We start from the raw sequence: 25,097 nt of genomic DNA, 5'->3' as shown, positions 1-25,097 counted from the left end.
AGACTAGTCAGGATCGAGGGAAAGATGAATGGAGCAAAGTACAAAGAGATCCTTGATGAAAACCTGCTCCAGAGCGCTCAGGAACTCAGACTGGGGTGAAGGTTCACCTTCCAACAGAACAACAACGCGAAGTACACAGCCAAGACAACATAGAAGTGGCTTTGGGACATGTCTCTGAATCTCCTTGAGTGGCCCAGCGCTTGGACTTGAATCCGATCAAACATCTCTGGAGAGACCTGAAAATAGCTTTGCAGCGATGCTCCCCATCCAGCCTGACAGAGCTTGAGAGGATCTGCAGAGAAGAATGGGAGAACCTCCCCAAATACAGGTGTGCCAAGCTTGTAGTGGAATACCCAAGAAGAATCACGGCTGTAACTGGTGTTAAAGGTGCTTCAACAAAGTACTGAGAAAAAGGTCTGAATACTTAATTAAATCTGATAAATATGTTCCAATTTCTGAACCTTTTTTTTGCTGTGTCATTATGGGGTATTGTGTGTATATTGACGAGGGGGGGAAATAATTGAATCCATTTTAGAATAAGGATTTACCGTAACAAAATGTGGAGAAAGTCAAGGGGTCTGAAAACTTTCCAAATGCAATGTATATAAGCTGTACTGGGTTCTGTAGCATCAAACAGATACTAGACATTCAGATGTCCAAAGAATGTTTGTTTATTTGTCAAAATCTAAAATACATGGGAGTGTACACTATTTAATACTAACTCAAGATAACTGAGTATTCAATAAGAATGTTATATGGTAGAAGTAACATAGTACAGTTCAGTGTGTCCGAGTGTGTCTCGGGTGTAGAGAGAACAGCAGCTACAGATTGTTACACCAGATAATGTTATTTAACCAAGATTTTTGCAGACATCTTGTCTATTTCAAGTCTTCTCTCATTGATCAAGACAGAGGGGTGTCCACCACAAAGTGCTACATGCCGTGATGGCGCAGCGGTCTAAGGCACTGCATCTCAGTGCATGAGGCGTCACTATAGACACCCTGGTTCGAGTTCAGGCTGTATCACAATCGGCTGTGATTAGGAGTCCCATAGGGCGGCGCGCAATTGGCCCAGCGTCGTCCGGGTTTGGCCAGTGTATGCCGTCATTGTAAATAAGAATTCGTTCTGACTTGCCTAGTTAAAAAAATAATAATAAAAAATGATGACAGAGACCTGTCTCGATCAATGAGTGGGAAGACTTGAAATAGATACATATTGTTGGAGAACTATGGAGCATTTTCTAAATTTAAACTGACCCCCTGCAACTGGACACTGATCTTATAGGAGACTCCTGTTTCCCCTGAATCAATGACAAAGACGTCATCACTAAGGTTGGTCATGGATCCTCTGTGCTACACCAAACAGTACCTCTCCTGTACCTCCCAGTAATGTATACCAAAAATCTTTGGTTAAATCACGTTACCTGGTGTAACAATCGGTAGCTAAAATAACTGGCGATCAGAAGATGATGGGAGAGGTGGCCATGATGAAATTGCCATTCCAAAGAAACATACAGTAAGTTCCAGGAATACTTGTAAAGCTGTGGAGTATTGTCATGATGATTCCTCATGAGTCATCTGCTTGAAATTCAGCATAATGTCTAATCCTGAGAGAGAGAGAGAGATACAGAGAGAGAGATACAGAGAGAGAGATACAGAGAGAGATACAGAGAGGAGAGACAGAGGGAGAGAGAGAGAGAGACAGAGACAGACAGAGGGAGAGAGAGAGAGACAGAGGGAGAGAGAGAGAGAGAGAGAGACAGAGGAGAGAGAGAGAGAGAGAGAGAGAGAGAGAGAGAGAGAGAGAGAGAGAGAGAGAGAGAGAGAGAGAGAGAGAGAGAGGGAGAGACAGAGGGAGAGACAGAGAGAGAGAGAGAGAGAGAGAGAGAGAGAGAGAGAGAGAGAGAGAGAGAGAGAGAGAGAGAGAGAGAGAGAGAGAGAGAGAGAGATACAGAGATACAGAGAGAGATACAGAGAGAGAGACAGAGGGAGAGACAGAGGGAGAGAGAGAGAGAGAGAGAGAGAGAGAGAGAGAGAGAGATACAGAGATACAGAGAGAGAGATACAGAGAGAGAGAGAGAGATAGAGAGAGAGAGAGAGAGAGAGAGAGAGAGAGAGAGAGAGACAGAGAGAGAGAGAGAGAGAGAGAGATACAGTTCACGGGATACAGTTCTGCAACATGCATCACACGGTACAGTCTATAAGACGGAAAACTAAAATAAATGATACTCTATTAAACAGTTTGAACTTTTAGTTGAACTGTGCCAACATAACAACAACATTAGGGTAGACTAGTTGAACATGCATATGTGTGCACAGGCACAGAGATTACATTTACAACAATATCTAGCCTAATAGAAAGATATATGGCATAACGCTCAACCGTTGCATAGTGACCACATACAACAGTATCTGCCTACAGCCATGTATATCATGCATGCTGAGGCAAATATTTTTTTATAGTAAAACTTAAGTTTCAGAGATTTACAACAGTAAATTGTTGTATTATTGTTTCACCTCACAGTTTGCTAGTAAACGTATCTACAGTGGGGCAAAAAAGTATTTAGTCAGCCACCAATTGTGCAAGTTCTCCCACTTAAAAAGATGTGAGAGGCCTGTAATTGTCATCATAGGTACACTTCAACTATGAACAGACAAAATGAGAAGAAAAAAAATCCAGAAAATCACATTGTAGGATTTTTAATGAATTTATTTGCAAATTATGGTGGAAAATAAGTATTTTGGTCACCTACAAACAAGCAAGATTTCTGGCTCTCACAGACCTGTAACTTCTTCTTTAAGAGGCTCCTCTGTCCTCCACTCATTACCTGTATTAATGGCACCTGTTTGAACTTGTTATCAGTATAAAAGACACCTGTCCACAACCTCAAACAGTCACACTCCAAACTCCACTATGGCCAAGACCAAAGAGCTGTCAAAGGACACCAGAAACAAAATTATTATAATAATTATAATTATAGCCCCGCTATGGTAATTTACTGCTGCACTTTAATTATTTGTTATTCTTATCTCTTTTCTTAAAACTGCATTGTTGTCTAAGGGCTTGTAAGTAAGCATTTCACTGTAAGGTCTACCTGTTGTATTTGGCGCATGTGACAAATAACATTTGATTTAATTTGATAACCATTCTCCCGCAAAATGTCTTGATAAACTTGGGAATTAATTTTTTCGTCAATGTAGGCAAGTTGTCCAGGCCCTGAGACAGCAAAGCAGCCACAAACCATGATGCTCCCTCCACCAGACTTTACAGTCGGGATGAGGTCTTGATGTTGGTGTGCTTTGCCTTTTATTCTCCACACATAGTGTTGTGTGTTCCTTCCAAACAACTCAACTGTAGTTTCTTCTGTCCACAGAATATTTTTCAAGTAGCGCTGTGGAACATCCAGGTGCACGTTTGCAAACTTCAGACGTGCAGCAATGTTTTTTTTGGATAGCAGTGGCTTCTTCGGTGGTGTCCTCCCATGAACACCATTCTTGTTTAGTGTTTTATGTATCATAGACTCGTCAACAGAGATGTTAGCATGTTCCAGAGATTTCTGTAAGTCTTTAGCTGACACTTCAGGATTCTTCTTAACCTTATTGAGCATGCTGTGCTGTGCTCTTGCAGTCATTTTTGCAGGATGGCCACTCCTAGGGAGAGTAGCAAGAGTGCTGAACTTTCTCCATTTAAAGACAATTTGTCTTACAATTTTAGAGATAATTTTGTAACCCTTTCCAGCTTTATGCAAGTCAACATTTCTTAATCTTAGGTCTTCTGAGATCTCTTTAGTTCGAGGCATGGTTCACATCAGGCAATGCTTCTTGTGAATAGCAAACTCACATTTTGTGAGTGTTTTTTTATAGGGAAAGGCAGCTCTAATCAACATCTCCAATCTCGTCTCATTGATTGGACTCCAGGTTAGCTGACTCCTGATTCCAATTAGCTTTTGGAGAGGTCATTAGCCTTGGGGGGGTTCACATACCTTTTCCAATGTTTAAATGATGTAGACAATATAGACAAGAAAAATACAATAATTTGTGTGTTATCAGTTTAAAGGAAGATCAGATCCAATGTGATGACCAATTTATGCAGAAATCAAGGTAATTCCAAAGGGTTCACATACTTTTTCTTGCCACTGTAGCAGGCGCCAGGCTAACTCCAGTCATGTGCTATGGTTTGCTGGTAAACCTAGCTTTAGGTAGCTGGTTGTAATGTTGTAGCTTACTGTTTAGTAGCTAGTCATATCTATGACTAAAAACAGAACAGGTTTTACAATCAAGATACAACATATCTCAGATTGTAAAACCTCTTCTATTTTTAGTCATAGATATGGCTACCTGTAGTTGATTAGCTAGCCAGCTAAGTTAGCAAACAGAAAAATAATTTGATTCCCCCCACTGTAACATAGTAGTATGTTAGCCAGCAATACACAGTATCGGTTTCAGTAGATAAACTTAAGTTAACTATCTAGCTAGGTGGCTTGCAGAAAAATGTATTTAATTAGCTAGGCACCATGTTTGTCATCTGCCCTCTTGGTGTTATTAGCTAAACCCAACTTTTTGTTTCGAGTCCTTTGCGCTTTATTCCGGTTAAAGCATGTATGGTTAAATGTCACCATGTAGTTGAGAGATGCTCCATCGTCAAATTTGTGTTGATGAGCCATTGGTCAGTTGAATCCGCCAATGGGAACATTGCTGAAAGACGTCCAATGACTCTATCGAACAAGGACAACCATATCTACACCCACAAAAACTTATAGTGCGAGCAATATAACATAGAGCCTTCACGAAATGCCACAAAGCAGGACTACATTTATTCATAGATCTCGCCCCCCTCCGTCATCAATACACCGGAAGCTGTCATAGGGTGTATCATTCAGCGAGCAGGGAATCCCAGATTCCCCCAGGGTAAAATTCTCCTTTAACAACTCGGGGGAGATTTATGATGTCCTATTGTCTCTTTCCACTGACACCAAGCTCACAGGCAACTGTGGTGTTAAAACAAAGTTGCAGATTAATAACTTTGGCTTCATGTGTGCAGTGGTCGTTTGGTATGGCATCTTGTTCTCAAGTTAACATAGCCAGTAAGAGTTCTTCCAAGACTATCGCTCAGATGCAGCTTTCGCAGGCACATTAGCAAGCGTAAAAGAGTTGTCAGAGGAGACGTGGATTGAACCCTGTTTCCCAGCGTAGCTCACGGTTCATCCCAGGAAGAAGAGAAGTCTGTTTGGCTGCGACGGAGAGGATGAGCCTCTGACTGACACTCTACCCAATCCACCAATGAACGCTTCACACAGGTTGAGGAGCAGAGCAGTGGTTTCAGTATCCTGTACAACATCCCCACTATCAAGGACATGGACACTGCAGCGCTTACCAGGGACTGTGCAACACTGGAGAGGGCCCTTAAGAACAGGGATTCCCGGGACATCGATGCAAAAGAGCTGTGTGATGAGCTCAAAGCCTTGAGCAGGAGACTGGAGAGTGAGGCAAAACCACTCAATGCACTGGAGTACATACCAAGACACCAAATGACCTCCTTGTACCCCAATGCCTTTGTTGCCCTGAGAGTTCTTCTCACACTCCACTGTGACAGTGGCAAGTGGAGAGTGCACCTTCTCCAAGCTCAAACTCATCAAAAACTACCTGTGCTGTACTATGAGCGAAGGACACTTGGTGCTAGTTTAACCAGCTCGTCCTAAGGAGGACTCCGGTACCCAGCAGCCCGGAGCGTGTGCTGTCTAGCAAGCACTCTGTGTCGCTAACTATCAAGCTAGCTAGTACTTGGTGTCGCCCCAGCCTCCCTCCTGTTGTGCTAGCAGGAGGTGGGGACGACCAGTAGACAGTGTCCTTCGCCCCTGCCCGTCAGGCTTGGTTTTCTCCGGTATACAGCAGGCGGGATGTGGGGTGGCGACGCTAACTAGCAAGCTAGCTAGCACGCGGAGGCGACCGATAGACAAATTCCTTCATCCCCGCCAGTCGGGCACTGCTTTCCTGTGTGTTTTGTTAATGACGGTGAGGACAGGCGGGATCGAAGGATACCGTCTACCGCTAGCTAGCAAAGAGGACTTCAGTAGGTGTGGAGGGGGCAGGAACCAATGGGATGCTCGAGTGGGGGTGTTCATGAAGGAACCAATGGGATGCTTGGGTGGGAGGCAGATGCCCACATGCAGGAACGCCCCACATTGAGGGCTGCAGTTGCACACGGGTTCATGTCCTAACTGTCCAGGAGCAGAAACAGATCACATCCTCCTTCACTGTCAAACTTATGAACAAGCATTTCACTACACTCGCATTAACATCTGCGAACCATGTGTATGTGACCAATAGAATTAGATCTGACATCAAAGGCAAACGCTCAGAAGAATGATTACGTCCCTGGGAATAAGCTTCACCTTTATCCAATTTGCTCAAAATCCGCCCAGAACACACTGTAATCCATTTATCAACAACTTCCTTCTCCCAGTCATGTAGACGAGAGCGCAGAATCTAGATCAGCATCAGTCTCACCACACTCCTTCCCGGTAGGTGGCGGTAATGCACCTAATACTGGTATGCACCCTATTGCACATTTTGACCACCAGACGTCTCTCCTGCCGAGATAAATACTTTAGTCAGCACTATTCTGTACCAACACACACTTCATTCGAAGGAAGGTTTGGAAGAAACGTGTATCCTACAAGCGCTACGGTTTCCAGGTAGGAGATGCCTTGTGCTATTGTTTAGCTAGATTTTAACACAATGTATTAAGCGGCGGAGTATGTCGCCCGCCTTGCGTTTTTGTTCAATGGGTTTGTTTAGTTTCCGGTCTATGCTGCTTGACGTTTTCTCTGCACACGGCACCGTAGATTTTGCTAGTGCAGAGTGCATAAATTCAGCTCACGGCGCTCTATTTTGATAGTAAACTCGGTGTATTTCGTCTCCGAGATTCCTGTGTGTGTCGTTACAAAACACAATTGTATCGTTTTTAATTCGCGCTTGATTGCCTATCATCTACACCCGGACTAGGCCCTGGCAAGGCCCGCAAGCAACCACCATATGTTCCTTCGAAACGCCGCATCTGTTGAGAAAGGAGAAAGAAATCTCTAGCTATGAGTCTGGGTACTTGCATGTTGGCCTTTTTTGTTTGTTGTTATAAGTGATTTTTTTTTTGTCGTGGGTATGCAAACACGAACTAGGAGTGTGGATCTGTCGACGTTCGTATTTACCCGATGAGTTATTCTCAGATATATACTGGCCCCATTTTTGACCAAACACGGTAAATGATGATGCGTTTTGTCCTCGTTTTGTTCAATCCGATTTCTTTGTGACGAAACGATTTTTAAATGTCAACTTGGAAATGTGTTGGGACGTAAAAGCAGCGATCCCGGATAGCAATATTGACCATAAAGATACAATGGTGTGTGATTGTGGCCTGCAATTCGTGGCCTTCTTGCTTGTTTTCATTCCTGCATCTGCAGGAACACCCCCCCCGTCCAGCATGCCAGGCACGGAAGGACATGAACTACCGGTGTCTCTCCCACCTGCTGTTAAACGGAGTCCCAGCACAGTGTCCTTTGCTTACACCTGCTGTTAAACGGAGTCCCAGCACAGTGTCCTTTGCTTACACCTGCTGTTAAGCGGAGTCCCAGCACAGTGTCCTTTGCTTACACCTGCTGTTAAGCGGAGTCCCAGCACAGTGTCCTTTGCTTACACCTGCTGTTAAACGGAGTCCCGGCACAGTGTCCTTTGCTTACACCTGCTGTTAAGCGGAGTCCCAGCACAGTGTCCTTTGCTTACACCTGCTGTGTAACGGAGTCCCGGCACAGTGTCCTTTGCTTACACCTGCTGTGTAGCGGAGTCCCAGCACAGTGTCCTTTGTTTACACCTGCTGTGTAACGGAGTCCCGGCACAGTGTCCTTTGCTTACACCTGCTGTTAAGCGGAGTCCCAGCACAGTGTCCTTTGCTTACACCTGCTGTTAAACGGAGTCCCAGCACAGTGTCCTTTGCTTACACCTGCTGTTAAGCGGAGTCCCAGCACAGTGTCCTTTGCTTACACCTGCTGTTAAGCGGAGTCCCGGCACAGTGTCCTTTGCTTACACCTGCTGTTAAGCGGAGTCCCAGCACAGTGTCCTTTGTTTACACCTGCTGTGTAACGGAGTCCCGGCACAGTGTCCTTTGTTTACACCTGCTGTGTAACGGAGTCCCGGCACAGTGTCCTTTGCTTACACCTGCTGTTAAGCGGAGTCCCAGCACAGTGTCCTTTGCTTACACCTGCTGTTAAACGGAGTCCCAGCACAGTGTCCTTTGCTTACACCTGCTGTGTAACGGAGTCCCAGCACAGTGTCCTTTGCTTACACCTGCTGTTAAACGGAGTCCCAGCACAGTGTCCTTTGCTTACACCTGCTGTTAAGCGGAGTCCCAGCACAGTGTCCTTTGCTTACACCTGCTGTTAAGCGGAGTCCCAGCACAGTGTCCTTTGCTTACACCTGCTGTGTAACGGAGTCCCGGCACAGTGTCCTTTGCTTACACCTGCTGTTAAGCGGAGTCCCAGCACAGTGTCCTTTGCTTACACCTGCTGTTAAGCGGAGTCCCAGCACAGTGTCCTTTGCTTACACCTGCTGTTAAGCGGAGTCCCAGCACAGTGTCCTTTGCTTACACCTGCTGTTAAACGGAGTCCCAGCACAGTGTCCTTTGCTTACACCTGCTGTTAAGCGGAGTCCCAGCACAGTGTCCTTTGCTTACACCTGCTGTTAAGCGGAGTCCCAGCACAGTGTCCTTTGCTTACACCTGCTGTGTAACGGAGTCCCAGCACAGTGTCCTTTGCTTACACCTGCCGAACACTTGCTCTCGACTTTAACAGAACTGCTGGAAAGCAGTGCCCGACAGGCGGGGGAAAAGGACACTGTCTACCAGTGTCCTAACTACCCATCTCACCTGCTGTGTACCGGAATCCTAACTGGCTAGCACACCGTTTCTTTCGCTCCAGCCTGCGGTGAACACGTGTTCTCGCAGTCATGACCCGCAATAAAGCGGTGCCCGACAGGCGGGGGAAAAGGACACTGTCTACCAGTGTCCTAACTACCCATCTCACCTGCTGTGTACCGGAATCCTAACTAGCTAGCACACCGTTTCTTTCGCTCCAGCCTGCGGTGAACACGTGTCCTCGCAGTCATGACCCGCAATAAAGCGGTGCCCGACAGGCGGGGGCGAAGGACACCATTGCCGCCCCCACCCCTTCTTATATAGTTGTTTTTGTTAGTTTGCGTCCAACATTATGTTCATCACCTAGTTTACTGGAGCGCCCCTGCCTTTCGCCTGTGTACCGGAGTCCTATCTTAAATTGACCAGTAGAAGTATAAAGAGCAGTTGCATCATTTCTGGGGGAAAACATTGCCTTGCTTTCCTGTTGTTTTGAAATGGCATTACATCACTTCATGCTAGTTAGCCAGCTAGATAATTGGCTAATAGCACAGATGAAATCTTTGTTAATGGCTTGTTGTAGCTAGCTAAGTCTGAACTAAGCACACCTGATTCACCTTGGCGCAAGAAAGAGGATTTCAACACCTTATTATTAGATTATTCTGAAATCGTTTCTGTAGTTTGAAACTGATAGGGTTAGCATTCCTGCAACATTGTTTAGTTGATATACATTTCTCACAGAACAAATTATATCTAATTGATTGCATCAAATTGGCATTTTTTAAAATGTATTTCTAAAGTTCAATAAATATAGTACCTAACATCCTATTTGGACAAAAGGTCATCCTAACAATGAGTAAGACATGAGAAATTGCCAAAAGCCACCCACAGACTGGCCACAGCCGCAGGGCCGGAGCCAGACGTAAGCGGTCGCTTAGTGTCCCCAGTCCTTCAGAGTCTCAATTTGCTGTTCAGTTTGAATAGTAGAATGCACAGTGTCATTTCGAAATTTGGTTGTGCATCGGCAGTCTTTCCTCTCATGTCAGTCATCTCAATTAACCATGTCCGCTACCAATTTTTAGATTGGTAAGTTAGTTTCGCCCATCTATCTAAACTTGTAATAAGCATGGCCAAATACCAACAGGCCACGCAGGGCATGTGTTCAACGCCGTGACCTTCAGGGGACCCCATTTAAAAATAAAAAAAACTTTATTTGTCACACTCACTCAGATCGTATTAACATGGTATAAATCTTGGCCAAATGTGTAGAATTGCAGAAAATTAACTTTAAAATGTACAATGTTATCTCTGCCGTCAAGAAGGGGGGACAAAAATGTTTTGCCTGCGAGGTGGGGACCTCTCCAACCAAATCTTGCCCACTCCAACAGCCAGTATACAGTATCAGTTCTGTTTGACACATAGTATAAAGCTTGGTGTATTGTTTATTCGTTCCATGTAATGTATTCTCAGTAAATTTGATTGTTTTTTCCCCTCTTGTTTAACACCTATATTTTCCCCATAAATAAGTGTGAAAGTACCAGGTTTTGCAGCTGTTCCTGTCACACCCTTTTATCTATTTTGCTGGTGTTTATTTATGACAATTGTCTTTGCAACTTTGGGTAGAAAACCAATAGCTTTTGCTCTTGATGAAACTAAGTTGTGTGGTCATCCTCACAAGTCAAGTCGGTCCTCTATGAGAGTAATTCAGTTTGACTTCTTAGACTTACAGTGCATTGGGAAAGTATTTAGACCCCTTGACCTTTTCCACGTTTTGTTACATTCCAGATTCATGTAATACCCTTGATGTACGGATACCCTGAGAAAAGGTTAATGGAAGATAAGACCATCGAGCCAAGCTAGCGGGTAGGGACCATAGAATATTTGCCATCTTTAAGGTACCTAGCTAGCTAGTCAAGGCAATCTTTCATGCCTGGATTTGCACACACTGACCTTCTCAACCCAGTTATTTGCGCACTGCTGCATGACCTCAGTTATTTTGAGTGTTGGGCAGATCTTGACATAATGCCTTATTTCCTGTTATAAGTAAATAATTGCACCAATGCATCCCATCCAAAAGTGAGAATGTTCATCACCTGTGAAACCCTTCTAAGGTTACATGATGGAGTTTTGTCTTATGACTATTTATAAACCCTTATTCAACCAAGCTTTAATAGTCCTTCGTGCTTGCCAAATTATAAGCCTATCTCACAATTTTAACTATTCATGTGTCTGTTTAATTGATGGTTAAAGTATTTGGCCCATTGTCAAATGCAGCATTAAATATTTAACCATTTTAAAGCAATTTGGGCTCAGGCATCAGACTCCAGATCTGTATTGCAGAGTTGTGTCAATGAGGTGGTCGGTTTTCAATTGGATAACACTTATCACGTGGTTGGTGCAGGCTGAGAAAAATATTGCTTTAGGATGCTATCGGAAACTTTAACATTTGTAACTAGCATGGTACCAAGCATTCGTTGTTACACCCCTGTAATTACAGACTATATTTAACACCAGTTACATGTTATTACAGTGTAACTATGAATTATTACAATACAGTAATTATGTATGTACAGTGTATTCGGAAAGTACTCAGACAACTTTTTCTGCATTTTGTTACGTTACAGCCTTATGCTAACATGGATTAAATAAAACTTGACTCTACACACAACCCCATAATGACAAAGTAAAAACTGGTTTGCAAAAAAAACTAAAACTGATATCACATTTACACAATTATTCAGACCCTTTACTCAGTACTTTGTTGAAGCACCTTTGGCAGAGATTACAGCCCCGAGTCTTCTTGGGTATGTCGCTACAAGCTTGGCACACCTGTATTTGGGGAGTTTCTCCCACTCTTCTCTGCAGATCTTCTCAATCTCTGTCAGGTTTGATGAGAAGGGTTGCAGCACAGCTATTTTTCAGCTCTCCCCAGGGATGTTAGATTGTGTTCAAGTCCAGGCTCTGGTTGGGCTACTCAAGGAAATCAAATCCAAATCATCAAATCAAATTTTATTTGTCACATACACATGGTTAGCAGATGTTAATGCGAGTGTAGAGAAATGCTTGTGCTTCTAGTTCCGACAATGCAGTAATAACCAACAAGTAATCTAACTAACAAATCCAAAACTACTGTCTTATACACAGTGTAAGGGGATAAATAATATGTACATAAGGATATATGAATGAGTGATGGTTCAGGGCAGCATAGGCAAGATACAGTAGATGGTATCAAGTACAGTATATACATATGAGATGAGTATGTAAACAAAGTGGCATAGGCTCTGGTTGGGCTACTCAAGGACATTCAGACTTGCCCTGAAGCCAGTCCTGCATTGTCTTGTGCATACGGTCGTTTTTAAAATTTATTTTTTTATTTAACCAGGAAGGGCTCATTGAGATTAAAATCTCTTTTTCAAGAGCGCCCTGGCCAAGATAGGCAGCACCAAGTCATTACAAAAAAAATATGTTTTGGACACTACAGTGAAAATGGTTAACTTTGTTAAAGCAAGGGCCTGAACTCATGTATTTTCTGCACTATGCAATGATCTGGGCAGTGACCATGTAACCACCTCACACTTCTGTATGTTGTAAAAGTGTTATCAAGGGGCAAAGTATGGACACGTTTTTTTTTACTTGAGAGACTAGCTTAAAGTTTTCTTTACTGACTGTAATTTTCACTTGTTTGACAGCTTGCATGATGACTAGTTTCTCACACGACTGGCCTATCTGGGTGACGTTTTTTTTCTCTCGCCTGAATGAGCTGAATCTAGGATTACAGGGACTCACTGCAACTATATTCAACGTGCGGGACAAAATTGAGGCTATATTAAGAAGTTGGAGCTCTTCTCTGTCTGCATTAACAAGGACAACACACAGGTCTTTCTAGCATTGTATGATACTTTTGTGTGCAAATGAACTCAAGCTTAAGGACAATGTCAAATGTGATATAGCGAAGCACCTGAGTGAGTTGGGTGCGCAATTACGCAGGTACTTTCCCATAACGGATGACACAAACAACTGGATTTGTAATCCCTTTCATTCCCTGCCTCTAGTCCACTTAACGATATCTGAACAAGAGAGCCTCATCGAAATTGCAACAAGCGGTTCTGTGAAAATTTAATTTAATCAGAAGCCACTGCCAGATTTCTGGATTGGGCTGCGCTCAGAGTATCCTGCCTTGGTAAATCGTGTTGTTAAGACACTGATGCACTTTGCAACCACGTACCTATGTAAGAGTGGATTCTCGGCCCTCACTGGCACGAAAACTAAATACAGGCACAGACTGTGTGTGGGAAATGATTTAAGACAGACTCTCAAACTCTATAAAAAGTTTGGGAGCCACTGGTCTAGATGAGGTGGAGGAGACAGGTTAAATACAGGCACAAACTGTGTGAAATTATTTATTAAGATTGAGACTCTCTCCAATACAACCCAACATTGCAGTGTTGTGTGCATCCTTTCAAGCACACCCTTTTCATAAGTGTTCATATGTAAGATGGCTAAATAAAGAGCAGCAACATTTTTTTTTTTTTTTTTTTTTTTTTTTTTTTGTGCCCTGGTCCTATAAGAGCTCTTTGTCACAACCCGGCTCGTGGGAAGTGACAAACTCACACTCGTTCTCATGTTTGTGTGGCAGGCTTACAATGCTGGCAAAACAACATTTTGACAGTGTGCTGACTCTGGTGCTAGAGAGAGAAGGGGTACGCAGCTGGAGGGTGAATGTTTGAAGGGGTACGGGACTATAACAAACTATGGCAACCACCAATTAATTTAATATACCACAGGTGGACTCCAATTAAGTCGTAGAAACGTCTCAAGGATGGAAACAGGATGCACCTGAGATCAATTTCAAGTGTCATAGGAAAGGATCATGTGTAAAATTGTTTCAAAAATGATTTAAACATTTGCCAACTAAACCTGTTTTCAGTTTGTCATAGGCTATTGTGTGTGTTGTATTTAATCCCTTTTAGAATAAGCCTGTAATGTGGAAAAAGTCAAGGGGTCTGAATACTTTCTGAAGGCACTGTAATCTTTGTCCTGCCTCTGGTTTATTCTGGTCAATAGAGGTCTGGATTAGTTAGACTAATCCCAGTGAACAAGCAAACCATTAGGCAGCAGCAGTTGAAATGGTTTCAGTGTTATGGTCTTAAATGATCAAAGTTCCAAAAACACAATGACCACGTGCACTGCATTCCGAATAGTAGCTCATATCCCGCTTATGGTCTTAATTGGGATAAGCTGTTTTACACCCATCTTTGATATCCCGCTCACAAGTATCCCTGTAGCCACGAATAAACTGAATATTCCTCATATGGAATCAAGTGGAATAGTAAGTGAAATCTGGACACTGACTGTAAGGCCTAGAACATCTCACATGTTGCACAATATAATATTAACTTCTGCAGAATAATGCATTTCTTGCAGTAAAATTATACAACTGATGTTAATTTTGTCTCTAACAGGAGTGGAGAAATATTTATTTCAGCATCTCTTGAGAAAATACGAAATGCGCTTGTAATGTGTGGTCTCTGACACTGTTATGCTGAAGTACTGAAGTTTTATCAGAAACGTGTTTCATAATTTTCTCAGCTTTTCGTTTACTCAACTGGTCAAACTGATACCATTTAGCACAGGACCAATCTTTCCAGTGTGCACAAATGTATTTATATCCATGTTTGAGCAGTTCTCCTTTCCTGAGATAATCCATCCACCTGAAAGGTGTGGCATGTCAAGAAGCTGATTTTTTTTTAACAGGCATAAGCTTCTGACAACAAACACAATTGCATTTTATCGACGTCAATTTGAATGCACAGAAATACCGTGATGAGATCTTGAGGCCCATTTCGTTTAAGATGTACAGTGGGGCAAAAAAGTATTTAGTCAGCCACCAATTGTGCAAGTTCTCCCACTTAAAAAGATGAGAGGCCTGTAATTTTCATCATAGGTACACTTCAACTATGACAGACAAAATGAGGGGAAAAAATCCAGAAAATCACATTGTAGGATTTTTTTAAATGAATTTATTTGCAAATTATGGTGGAAAATAAGTATTTGGTCACCTACAAACAAGCAAGATTTCTGGCTCTCGCAGACCTGTAACTTTTCTTCTTTAAGAGGCACCTCTGTCCTCCACTCGTTACCTGTATTAATGGCACCTGTTTGAACTTGATATCAGTATAAAAGACACCTGTCCACAACCTCAGTCACACTCCAAACTCCACTATGGCCAAGACCAATATATTTTGTGAAAATCGCACCATAGGGTACAAAATCTATTCTAGCTCTTAAAGGGGCAGTAGCCTACCGTGGGTGTAGATTTTTAAAAAATTTTTAATTACAGCATTATTTATTTGGCATTTATTCTGTTACCAATCAAATGTACATGTTAATAGTATCTTCTGATTACCATTATGTATCATAACTAAATTAAATCTATTAGCTTCCAAAATGTGAATAGTTATCTGATACCACCTGGCTTGTCCTGCACTTTGTATAAAGCCAGTGTGCATGTTGGGAAAAAAGACCTTGGTTCCTTTCTAAACATTGTGAATGCGAAGAGAACTCCACAAAATAGGTGAGGTAAACTGGCAAAAGTTGACACCTCATTTTGACTCCTCATTCAATGGCAAGGGCAGTGTGAATACAAAGAAACCTGAGTTATTTAGTTCTTTTTAAAGAGGACTGAGATCAGTTATTTTTAAAGAGCACTATATATAAAAACACCTTAAGACATTATTCTCGTGAGTCCTACTTTATTTAGTCTTCTGGGGCAACAAGTTATGACAAAAGAGAAGCTGCATCGATCCAACTATACTTGACAAACAAATGGCCTACCAAATGTCGGAAATGATTTGCAGAAACATTGCCAAATTAGGGGTGAAAGTAGGCTATACTGTCCAGTATGGAGTATCAGCAAAAATAAATAATAAAATTATGCTGGATCGAACTGCGGTAGCCTACTTTTTGAAGGGATTTGTTTGACAATCAGATGAAAACATCACCCACGATCTGTGAAACTGAGCCTGCCGAGACAAAAACAACAGTAAACTGGATAAGATGTTTACATGCCACAGTATCCCGTCTAATATAAGCCAGGTTTCTTATCCGGGTGTCTCATAACCGGGATACAAACATTTTGGGGCTATTGTAAACAGGATATGTTTATATAAGTCAACTCTTAAACAGAGTACTCCGAATAATAACGGGATATTGGTGCGACTGTAAATGTGGTCAGGAGTATTCAACTCTTAACCTATGAGATCCAGAGTCTGCTGGTTTTCTGTGCTACCTGATTAAATAGTTGCACACACCTCGTGTCCCAGGTCTTAATCAGTCCCTGAGGGGGAAAACTGAAGAAGGAAAAATAAGCAGTGGAACTGGCTTTGAGGTCCAGAGTTTATTTAATTTTCTTAATGTAATCTTTAACTAGGCCAGTCAGTTATGAACAAATTACAATTACCGCGGAACAGTGGGTTACAGGGGAAATGGGAGCTGCCTTGTTCAGGGAACAGTGGGGTTACCTTGGGAACAGTGGGGGGTTAACTGCCTTGTTCAGGGGAACAGTGGGGTTAGTGGGGTTAACTGCCTTGTTCAGTGGGGTTAACTGCCTTGGGGAACAGTGGGGCCTTGTTCAGGGGAACTGCCTTGTTCAGGGGAACAGTGGGTTAACTGCCTTGTTCAGGGGAACAGTGGGTTAACTGCCTTGTTCAGGGGAACAGTGGGTTAACTGCCTTGTTCAGGGGGCAGAACAACACATTTTTACCTTGTCAGCTCGGGGATTGGATTCAGCAACCTTTGGGTTACTGGCCCAATGCTCTAACCACTAGGCTACCTGCTACCCCAAAGGTCTGAGGGGTATAGTGTATGGAAGGACACATTGAATTGCTTTCGAGAAGGACTGGGTTGACTTGTGAGGATGACCACACAATTTATTTTCATCATGAGCAAAAGCTATTGGTTTTCTACTATTCTACTAAAGTTATTGGTTTCTATTAGTTGCCAGGTCATTGTTTCCATTCGCTGTAGAAAATGGAGTTACTGGAGTGGTATAGCCTAGCAGAGTGGACACACAACACATCCAACTACTGATTGGTGTTTTCAATCCTATAGATTTGATTTAGACCATAAGAAATAGCTTTCCTTTTTTTATATTTGTCATTTTTAGGGTAATTTCTTACAGGACAGCAATCCATATTTGTGAACTGAATATTGTCGCATTGGTCGGGCAGCTGTTGTCGCATTGGTCGGGCAGCTGTTGTCGCATTGGTCGGGCAGCTGTTGTCGCATTGGTCGGGCAGCTGTTGTCGCATTGGTCGGGCAGCTGTTGTCGCATTGGTCGGGCAGCTGCATATGTTTCCAGATGGTCTAAACCGTTCGCTTTGGAGATGGGCTGTAAAATACAAAGCTGCATTATATTAATTGGCTAAGTAAATGCCATGCTAATTTCTAAAGATAAATATTAACAGCATTAGCTTTTTCTATCTGCAAAAATGCATAGTTAAGCAGTGGGTGATGGGAATTTCAGATAAAAAGTTGGGGCATAAATTGCCCCACCCCTAATCTGATAGTGGGGTGGTAAATGCTCCGTTTGCTTTATGGCTCAGCTCGGGTGTCTACACACACTCACTCATTCACTTAACACAAACACTAAGATTTATTGTGTGGGCTTTTGAATACAAAGTCTCAATAGTCTCCTGTATCATATCCTTTTCACACTACTAAGCCGTACTGAACACGGCCAAATCAAGCTGTTTTGAGATGGCCGGCAAGCCTGGTTATGCATCCACCATAGTTTCTCTATTAACCCTGCTGAAAAGGAAGAACTCAGCAAAAAAAGAAACGTCCCTTTTTCAGGACTCTGTCTTTCAAAGATAATTAGTAAAAATCCAAATAACTTCACAGATCTTTACTGTAAAGGATTTTAAACACTTTCCCATGCTTGTTCAATGAACTATAAACAATTAATGAACACGCACCTGTGGAACGGTCGTTAAGACACCAACAGCTTACAGATGGTAGGCAATTAAGGTCACAGTTATGAAAAGTTAGGACACTAAAGAGGCCTTTCTACTGACTCTGAAAATCACCAAAAGAAAGATCCCCAGGGTCCCTGCTCATGTGTGTGAACATGCTGGGCATGCTGCAAGGAGGCATGAGGACTGCAGATGTGGCCAGGGCAATACATTGCAATGTACATACTGTGAGAAGCCTAAGACAGCGCTACAGGGAAACAGGATGGACAATTGATCGTCCTCTCCGTGGTAGACCACTCTAACACATCGGTACATCTGAACATCACACTTTGCGGGACAGGTACAGGATGGCAACAACAACTGCCCGAGTTACACCAGGAATGCACAATCCCTCCATCAGTGCTCAGACTGTCAGCAATAGGCTGAGCGAGGCTGGACTGAGGGCTTGTAGGCCTGTCGTAAGGCAGGTCCTCACCGGACATCACCGGCAACAACGTCACCTATGGGCACAACTCGCTGGACCAGACAGGACTGGCAAAAAGTGCTCTTCACTAACAAGTCGCAGTTGTCATTGCAGGCAATCTCAATGCTGTGCGTTACAGGGAAGACATCCTCCTCCCTCGTGGTACCCTTCCTGCAGGCTCATCCTGACATGACCCTCCAGCATGACAATTCCACCAGCCATACTGCTCATTCTGTTTGTGATTTCCTGCAAGACAGGAATGTCAAGTGTTCTGCCATGGCCGGAACTCAACTCCCAGAAATGTCCGGGAACTTGCAGGTGCCTTGGTGGAAGAGTGGGGTAACATCTCACAGCAAGAACTGGCAAATCTGGTGCCGTCCATGCGGAGGAGATGCACTGCAGTACTTAATGCAGCTGGTGGCCACACCAGATACTGACTGCTACTTTTGATTTTGACCCCCCGTTCAGGGACACATTATTCCATTTCTGTTAGTCACTAATCTGTGGAACTTTTGTTGAATCTTATGTTCATACAAATATTTACATTTATTTAAGTTTGAAAATAAACACAGTTGACAGTGAGAGGACGTTTCTTTTTTTTGCTGAGTTTATTTGAGCCTGCATAATTTGGGTCGGCACGACAGTGTGCACATGGTATCGGTCACGGCTACCGAAACGGCTTGCATTTGCAAGACTGTTTGAGCAATCAACTAACCTATGACCGTGTTCCATTTGATTCACTTTTAGAGGGAATGGCAACGAGGAGGTGGGCAGCAGCTGCCCTGGCAGTGCTGGGTCTTGCTATGTGTTGGCCCTGCTCTACTGGGGACACTGGTCCAGAGTGCACTCGTGTCACTGGGGAGACTGGTAAAAGTGGCAGTGAGTTTCTGTCCACTATCGACACCCAGATGGCAGAACAGACCCAGCGGCAGCACCTGGAAGCTCTCTTCGACAGGTAAATCCTTCAAGTGGAGCTCCAGTCTCCTTTTTCACCTTTAACACCTGACTTAAGGCACATCTCAATAGGTAGTCCAGGTAAGTCATGACCTCAAGTCCAATTTTTATTCTAAACATGTTTAGTCTACAGCGGTTGTTTACGAACTGTGAAATGCTTACTTACTGGCCCTTCCCAACAATGCAGAGAGAAAATAGAAAAGTAAGAAATACACCATCACTAACGATTACTTGACTATATACGCAGGGTACATGCAGAGTCGCTGTGCAGTGGTACGAAGTAATTGAGGTAGATGTGTACACATAACTAGTAATTAAGTGACTAGGCAACAAGATCCACTACTGTTTATGATCTATGTGATGAGTCAAAGTCAGTTCAAAACTGGCAGGTAGTCCGTATTTAGATAACTATTTAGCCGTCTTAATGGCTTGGGGGTGGAAGCTGTTAAGGACCCTGTTGGTTCCAGACTTGGTGTATCGGTACCGCATGCCGTGCGGTAGCAGAGAGAACAGTCTATGACTTGGGTGGCTGCAGCCTTCCTCTGACACTGCCTGGTATAGAGGTCCTAGATGGCAGGGAGCCCAACCCCAGTGACGTACTGGGCTGTACACACTACCTTCTGTAGCGCCTTGGCGTTGGATGCGAAACAGTTGGCGTACCAAGAGGTGATGCAGCCAGTCAAGATGCTGTCAATGGTGCAGATGTAGAGTTATTTTGAGGATTTGAGGGCCCATGATAAAACTTGTCAGTGTCCGGAAGGGGCCCTCTTCACGACAGTGTTTGTGTGTGTGTGTGTACTATGATCCTTAGTGATGTGGATACAGAGGAAATTGACGCTCTTGACCCCTCTTGACCCCTCTTGACCCCTCATGACCCCTCATGACCCCTCATGCTCGGCCCTCCGTTTCCTGCAGTCCACAATCAGCTCCTTTGTCTTGCTGACGTTGAGGTAGAGGTCGTCGTCCTGGTACTACACTGACCGGTCTCTGACGACCTCGCTTTAGGCTGTCTCGTCGTTTTCGGGGTGTCCAGGCCTACCACCGTCGGGTCATCAGCAAACTTAATGACGGCGTTGGAGTCGTGCCTGCCGACGCAGTTGTGGGTGAACAGGGAGTACAGGAGGGGACTAAGCACCCAACCCACCAACCATGTTGAGGGGTTAGCATGGCAGTTGCCTACCTTCACTGCCTGGACGTCAGGAAGTCCAGAATCCACTTGCAAAGGGAGGTGTTCAGTCTAGAGGTCTTCCAAAATAAATATATATAAATATGACTGGTTCCGAATGTGCCCGAGGACAACTATACCTGTTCTGTATAGACCTGGTCGGATCCAGACCCGGTCCAATCCAAGTGAGGGAAGCAGCAGAAAATATATACAGTATATATTTTTTTTAAGCTACTTCATTAACCGGAGCTGATACAGAATGAGAGGAGGGAGAGGGGCCGTACTGTGACGCAGGAAGGGTGAGAAGAGAGACTTCAACCAACCAACCCGACTTGCTCTATAGCCGTGGCAGCTATTAGTCTACTGTTATTTAACATAAACTATGATTACGTAGTACCTGTCTTGACTGCATTAAACTAGGAGAAGCTAGCTAGGCTAATTCAGGCTTCAGTGCATGCACTTTCTTATCCTACAGTTACAAATAATAACCACTCCATTCAGAATTTTAAGTAGCAAGCAGTCTACCTGTTGGCTCTTGGTCCTTGTAGCCTATCCTTCTCCTTTTAATGATGTCATTTTAGTTCCATCTTCCATTGATTTAGGCCTAACTTTCGCCACACGGAGGCTCTGACTGTAGCCTGTTGCCTCTTTGATGGCTTGTGTGATTTCCAGCAACAACAACAACAACAACAACAACTACAACAACAGTCTGCTAAATGACTTAAATGTAAATGTACACGCGCCACGCTTTACTCTTGTGGAAAGCCAGAACAGCAGCATACATTGTGCAATTTCTCTCTCTCTCTCTACTGCAGCAGTCTCGTTGTGGATCTGTACTGGCCCTTCCGGACCACTCAGTTAAAATGACACACACCAAAACCTGTTTATAATCAGATCTGACCCAGAACTGTGACGTTATTTAGAATTCTGGATCCGGCTCACGTTTCAGTTTTTTGGGTACGGGTGGATCTGAGGAGACCTGTAGTTCAGTTCTTGGGAACAGGAACTGTGGTGATCTGCTTGAAACATGTAGGTATTACAGACTGGGTCAGGGAGGGGTTGAAAAATTCAGTGGAGACCCCTGCCAAGCTTGTCAGTGCATTCTCTGAGTATGCTTCCTGGTAGTCTGTCTGGCCCTGCGGCCTTGTGAATGTTGACCTGTTTAAAGGTCAACTCCCTTGAAGTTTGCAGTTGTTAAAAATAAAAAACTTTGCTCAAACCTTTCTCTGGTCTATATGTACACCTTGAGTGTGTTTTTAATAGGGTATAATATAGCTATTTTGATTTATTCGCGTTCTGAATGTGTGAACTGTGTACAAAGGTGATGAAAATCCGCTGCATAATGCCTAAATATACATTATTTGAAATTGTACAGGTACGGGGAGAATGGCACCATTTCGCTGGCAGGCCTGAAGCGGCTGTTGGAAAACGTGGGACTGGACCGAATACGAAAGGTCATGGTGCAACACCATGACCAACCCGTGGACGACGGAGCAGAGGGGCATCGGCATGGACACCACAACCACCACCGTAACCACCAACACGAGGACGACCACAATGGCACACACCGTCAAAAGCACTCCCGCCGCCCCCCCGTTGAGCCCAAAAAGGTTCCCGAGACCCCCAAGGTGCCCAAAGTAGATGACCCTGTCCTGGGGAAGAAAGTGGAGAATTCGGATGCCCACCATAACCTCTATGTGAAGAAAACCACCGCAGCGCAGGAGATTAGCACCACCACTGAGGCAGTGCGCAGTCGGCGGGAAGCCCCCACTGCTAGTCTGACCTCTGTCATACTGGTCAGCAACTCTCTGGGGGCTGAGAACCAAACGCAGCCACCCATGGTCAGGCAGGAGGGCTCGGATAATCCGCACTTAGATGACCACGATACTGACCATAATGATCACAACCATGATCATGAACACAGTCATGATGACCACAGTCATGATGACCACAGTCATGATGACCACAGTCATGGTCAGGACAGCCTCCACAACCAGAGCCAAGGTCACATACAGGAGAAAGCAGAGGTAGGATGTGGGCAGCAATGTGACATTCGGGGTGTTTGATACCACACAAACATTCTCATACTCATAATTCCCATTGCACGTACCACTTCGACATTTGTCATTGTATATGACAAATGTTTCTCCCATATTTAGGTGTCTGATGTGCTTGAACTCAATTCTGTCTTCCAGTTATTTCATTGTCCCATATTCAGAACTTTTTTCTAATTGGGTTCTCTCTCGCATATCTTTGTCAAAACAAATCATCAAGCTATATATGTACTGTATGTGCTTGCTTCATATTTAGTTTGTGTATTTGGGCACATGCATAATTTGTATCGTCGTTGTATATTTTAGTGTTTGAATGCCTCCAGTATCCTGTCGTCCCATGGAATGGCCAAAGGGCCCCTGTCTCTCAGTGACTTCAGCTACCTCTGTCCTGCCCTTCTCAACCAGATCGATGCCAAGTCCTGCATACTGCACGGCAACCAAACACCCCAGCATGTCAACAAAGGTATGATTATGGCTCTTTCGCAATTGATCGAAAAAGATCGGACCTCTCCCTACTTCTTCTCTTCATTTCATTGAACTGATCTGAAAGAACTGACCAGGGACCCGGTTTCCCAAAAGCATCTTAAGGCTGATGTCATGGTTAGAACCTTCATAGGAGCATTGTTAAATATCCAAGCTGTTTACCATAACCATCGTTATTGATGTTGCACTTGAAAAAACGCTTGTAATCTAATGCCTCGCTCAGACCACTCATCGAACAGCTAAATGTGTCTTTAGATGGGGTTTTTTATGCCCTCCCGCCTTACTTAATACACGAGAGCTCCGCTAAACAGAATACATAGTTCATCTGTCTCTGACCACCGATAACTTCAGAACAAAAGTTGACTACAAATATGAAGTTGACAATGTCTTTGCAATGTGATACAGAGAAGTGATGTATAAAACGATGCTTCAAACCGAGATGACTGCGTTAACATCTAAACAGCTATAGGTGTTTTCAATAGACTTCTATTTTGGAAACAGAGATGACTGCGTTAACATCTAAACAGTAGCCTATAGGTGTTTTCAATAGACTTCTATTTTGGAAACAGAGATGACTGCATTAACATCTAAACAGCTATAGGTGTTTTCAATAGACTTCTATTTTGGAAACAGAGATGACTGCATTAACATCTAAACAGTAGCCTATAGGTGTTTTCAATAGACTTCTATTTTGAAACCGAGATGACTGCGTTAACATCTAAACAGTAGCCTATAGGTGTTTTCAATAGACTTCTATTTTGGAAACAGAGATGACTGCATTAACATCTAAACAGCTATAGGTGTTTTCAATAGACTTCTATTTTGGAAACAGAGATGACTGCGTTAACATCTAAACAGCTATAGGTGTTTTCAATAGACTTCTATTTTGGAAACAGAGATGACTGCGTTAACATCTAAACAGTAGCCTATAGGTGTTTTCAATAGACTTCTATTTTGGAAACAGAGATGACTGCATTAACATCTAAACAGCTATAGGTGATGACTTCTATTTTGGAAACAGAGATGACTGCATTAACATCTAAACAGCTATAGGTGTTTTCAATAGACTTCTATTTTGGAAACAGAGATGACTGCATTAACATCTAAACAGCTATAGGTGTTTTCAATAGACTTCTATTTTGGAAACAGAGATGACTGCATTAACATCTAAACAGCTATAGGTGTTTTCAATAGACTTCTATTTTGGAAACAGAGATGACTGCGTTAACATCTAAACAGCTATAGGTGTTTTCAATAGACTTCTATTTTGGAAACCGAGATGACTGCGTTAACATCTAAACAGTAGCCTATAGGTGTTTTCAATAGACTTCTATTTTGGAAACAGAGATGACTGCATTAACATCTAAACAGCTATAGGTGTTTTCAATAGACTTCTATTTTGGAAACAGAGATGACTGCGTTAACATCTAAACAGCTATAGGTGTTTTCAATAGACTTCTATTTTGGAAACCGAGATGACTGCGTTAACATCTAAACAGTAGCCTATAGGTGTTTTCAATAGACTTCTATTTTGGAAACAGAGATGACTGCATTAACATCTAAACAGCTATAGGTGTTTTCAATAGACTTCTATTTTGGAAACAGAGATGACTGCATTAACATCTAAACAGCTATAGGTGTTTTCAATAGACTTCTATTTTGGAAACAGAGATGACTGCGTTAACATCTAAACAGCTATAGGTGTTTTCAATAGACTTCTATTTTGGAAACAGAGATGACTGCGTTAACATCTAAACAGTAGCCTATAGGTGTTTTCAATAGACTTCTATTTTGGAAACAGAGATGACTGCGTTAACATCTAAACAGCTATAGGTGTTTTCAATAGACTTCTATTTTGGAAACAGAGATGACTGCGTTAACATCTAAACAGTAGCCTATAGGTGTTTTCAATAGACTTCTATTTTGGAAACAGAGATGACTGCATTAACATCTAAACAGTAGCCTATAGGTGTTTTCAATAGACTTCTATTTTGGAAACAGAGATGACTGCATTAACATCTAAACAGTAGCCTATAGGTGTTTTCAATAGACTTCTATTTTGGAAACAGAGATGACTGCATTAACATCTAAACAGCTATAGGTGTTTT

General features: G+C 43.1%; 1 protein-coding gene across 5 annotated transcripts in view; it reads left to right on the top strand.

Moving 5' to 3' along the window:
• Positions 1–4,060: 4,060 nt before the first annotated feature.
• The window catches only part of slc39a6 (solute carrier family 39 member 6), a 40,902-nt gene continuing 19,865 nt past the window's right edge, over positions 4,061–25,097 (top strand). Inside the window, exons 1-4 of one of the 5 annotated variants that reach the window (XM_035800628.2) lie at positions 4,061–4,100; positions 19,081–19,288; positions 21,828–22,479; positions 22,813–22,969. In XM_035800628.2, the coding sequence (XP_035656521.1) occupies positions 4,076–4,100; positions 19,081–19,288; positions 21,828–22,479; positions 22,813–22,969 (1,042 nt within the window). In that variant the 5' untranslated portion in view covers positions 4,061–4,075. The other 4 variants (XM_035800630.2, XM_035800629.2, XM_035800632.2 and 1 more) reach the window with 4 other exon arrangements.

The sequence above is a fragment of the Oncorhynchus keta genome, chromosome 23 (assembly GCF_023373465.1).
Source record: "Oncorhynchus keta strain PuntledgeMale-10-30-2019 chromosome 23, Oket_V2, whole genome shotgun sequence".
Classification (NCBI taxonomy): domain Eukaryota; kingdom Metazoa; phylum Chordata; class Actinopteri; order Salmoniformes; family Salmonidae; genus Oncorhynchus; species Oncorhynchus keta.
The sequence above is the reverse complement of the archived record's forward strand: the minus strand, read 5'-3'. Positions and strand labels throughout refer to the sequence as shown.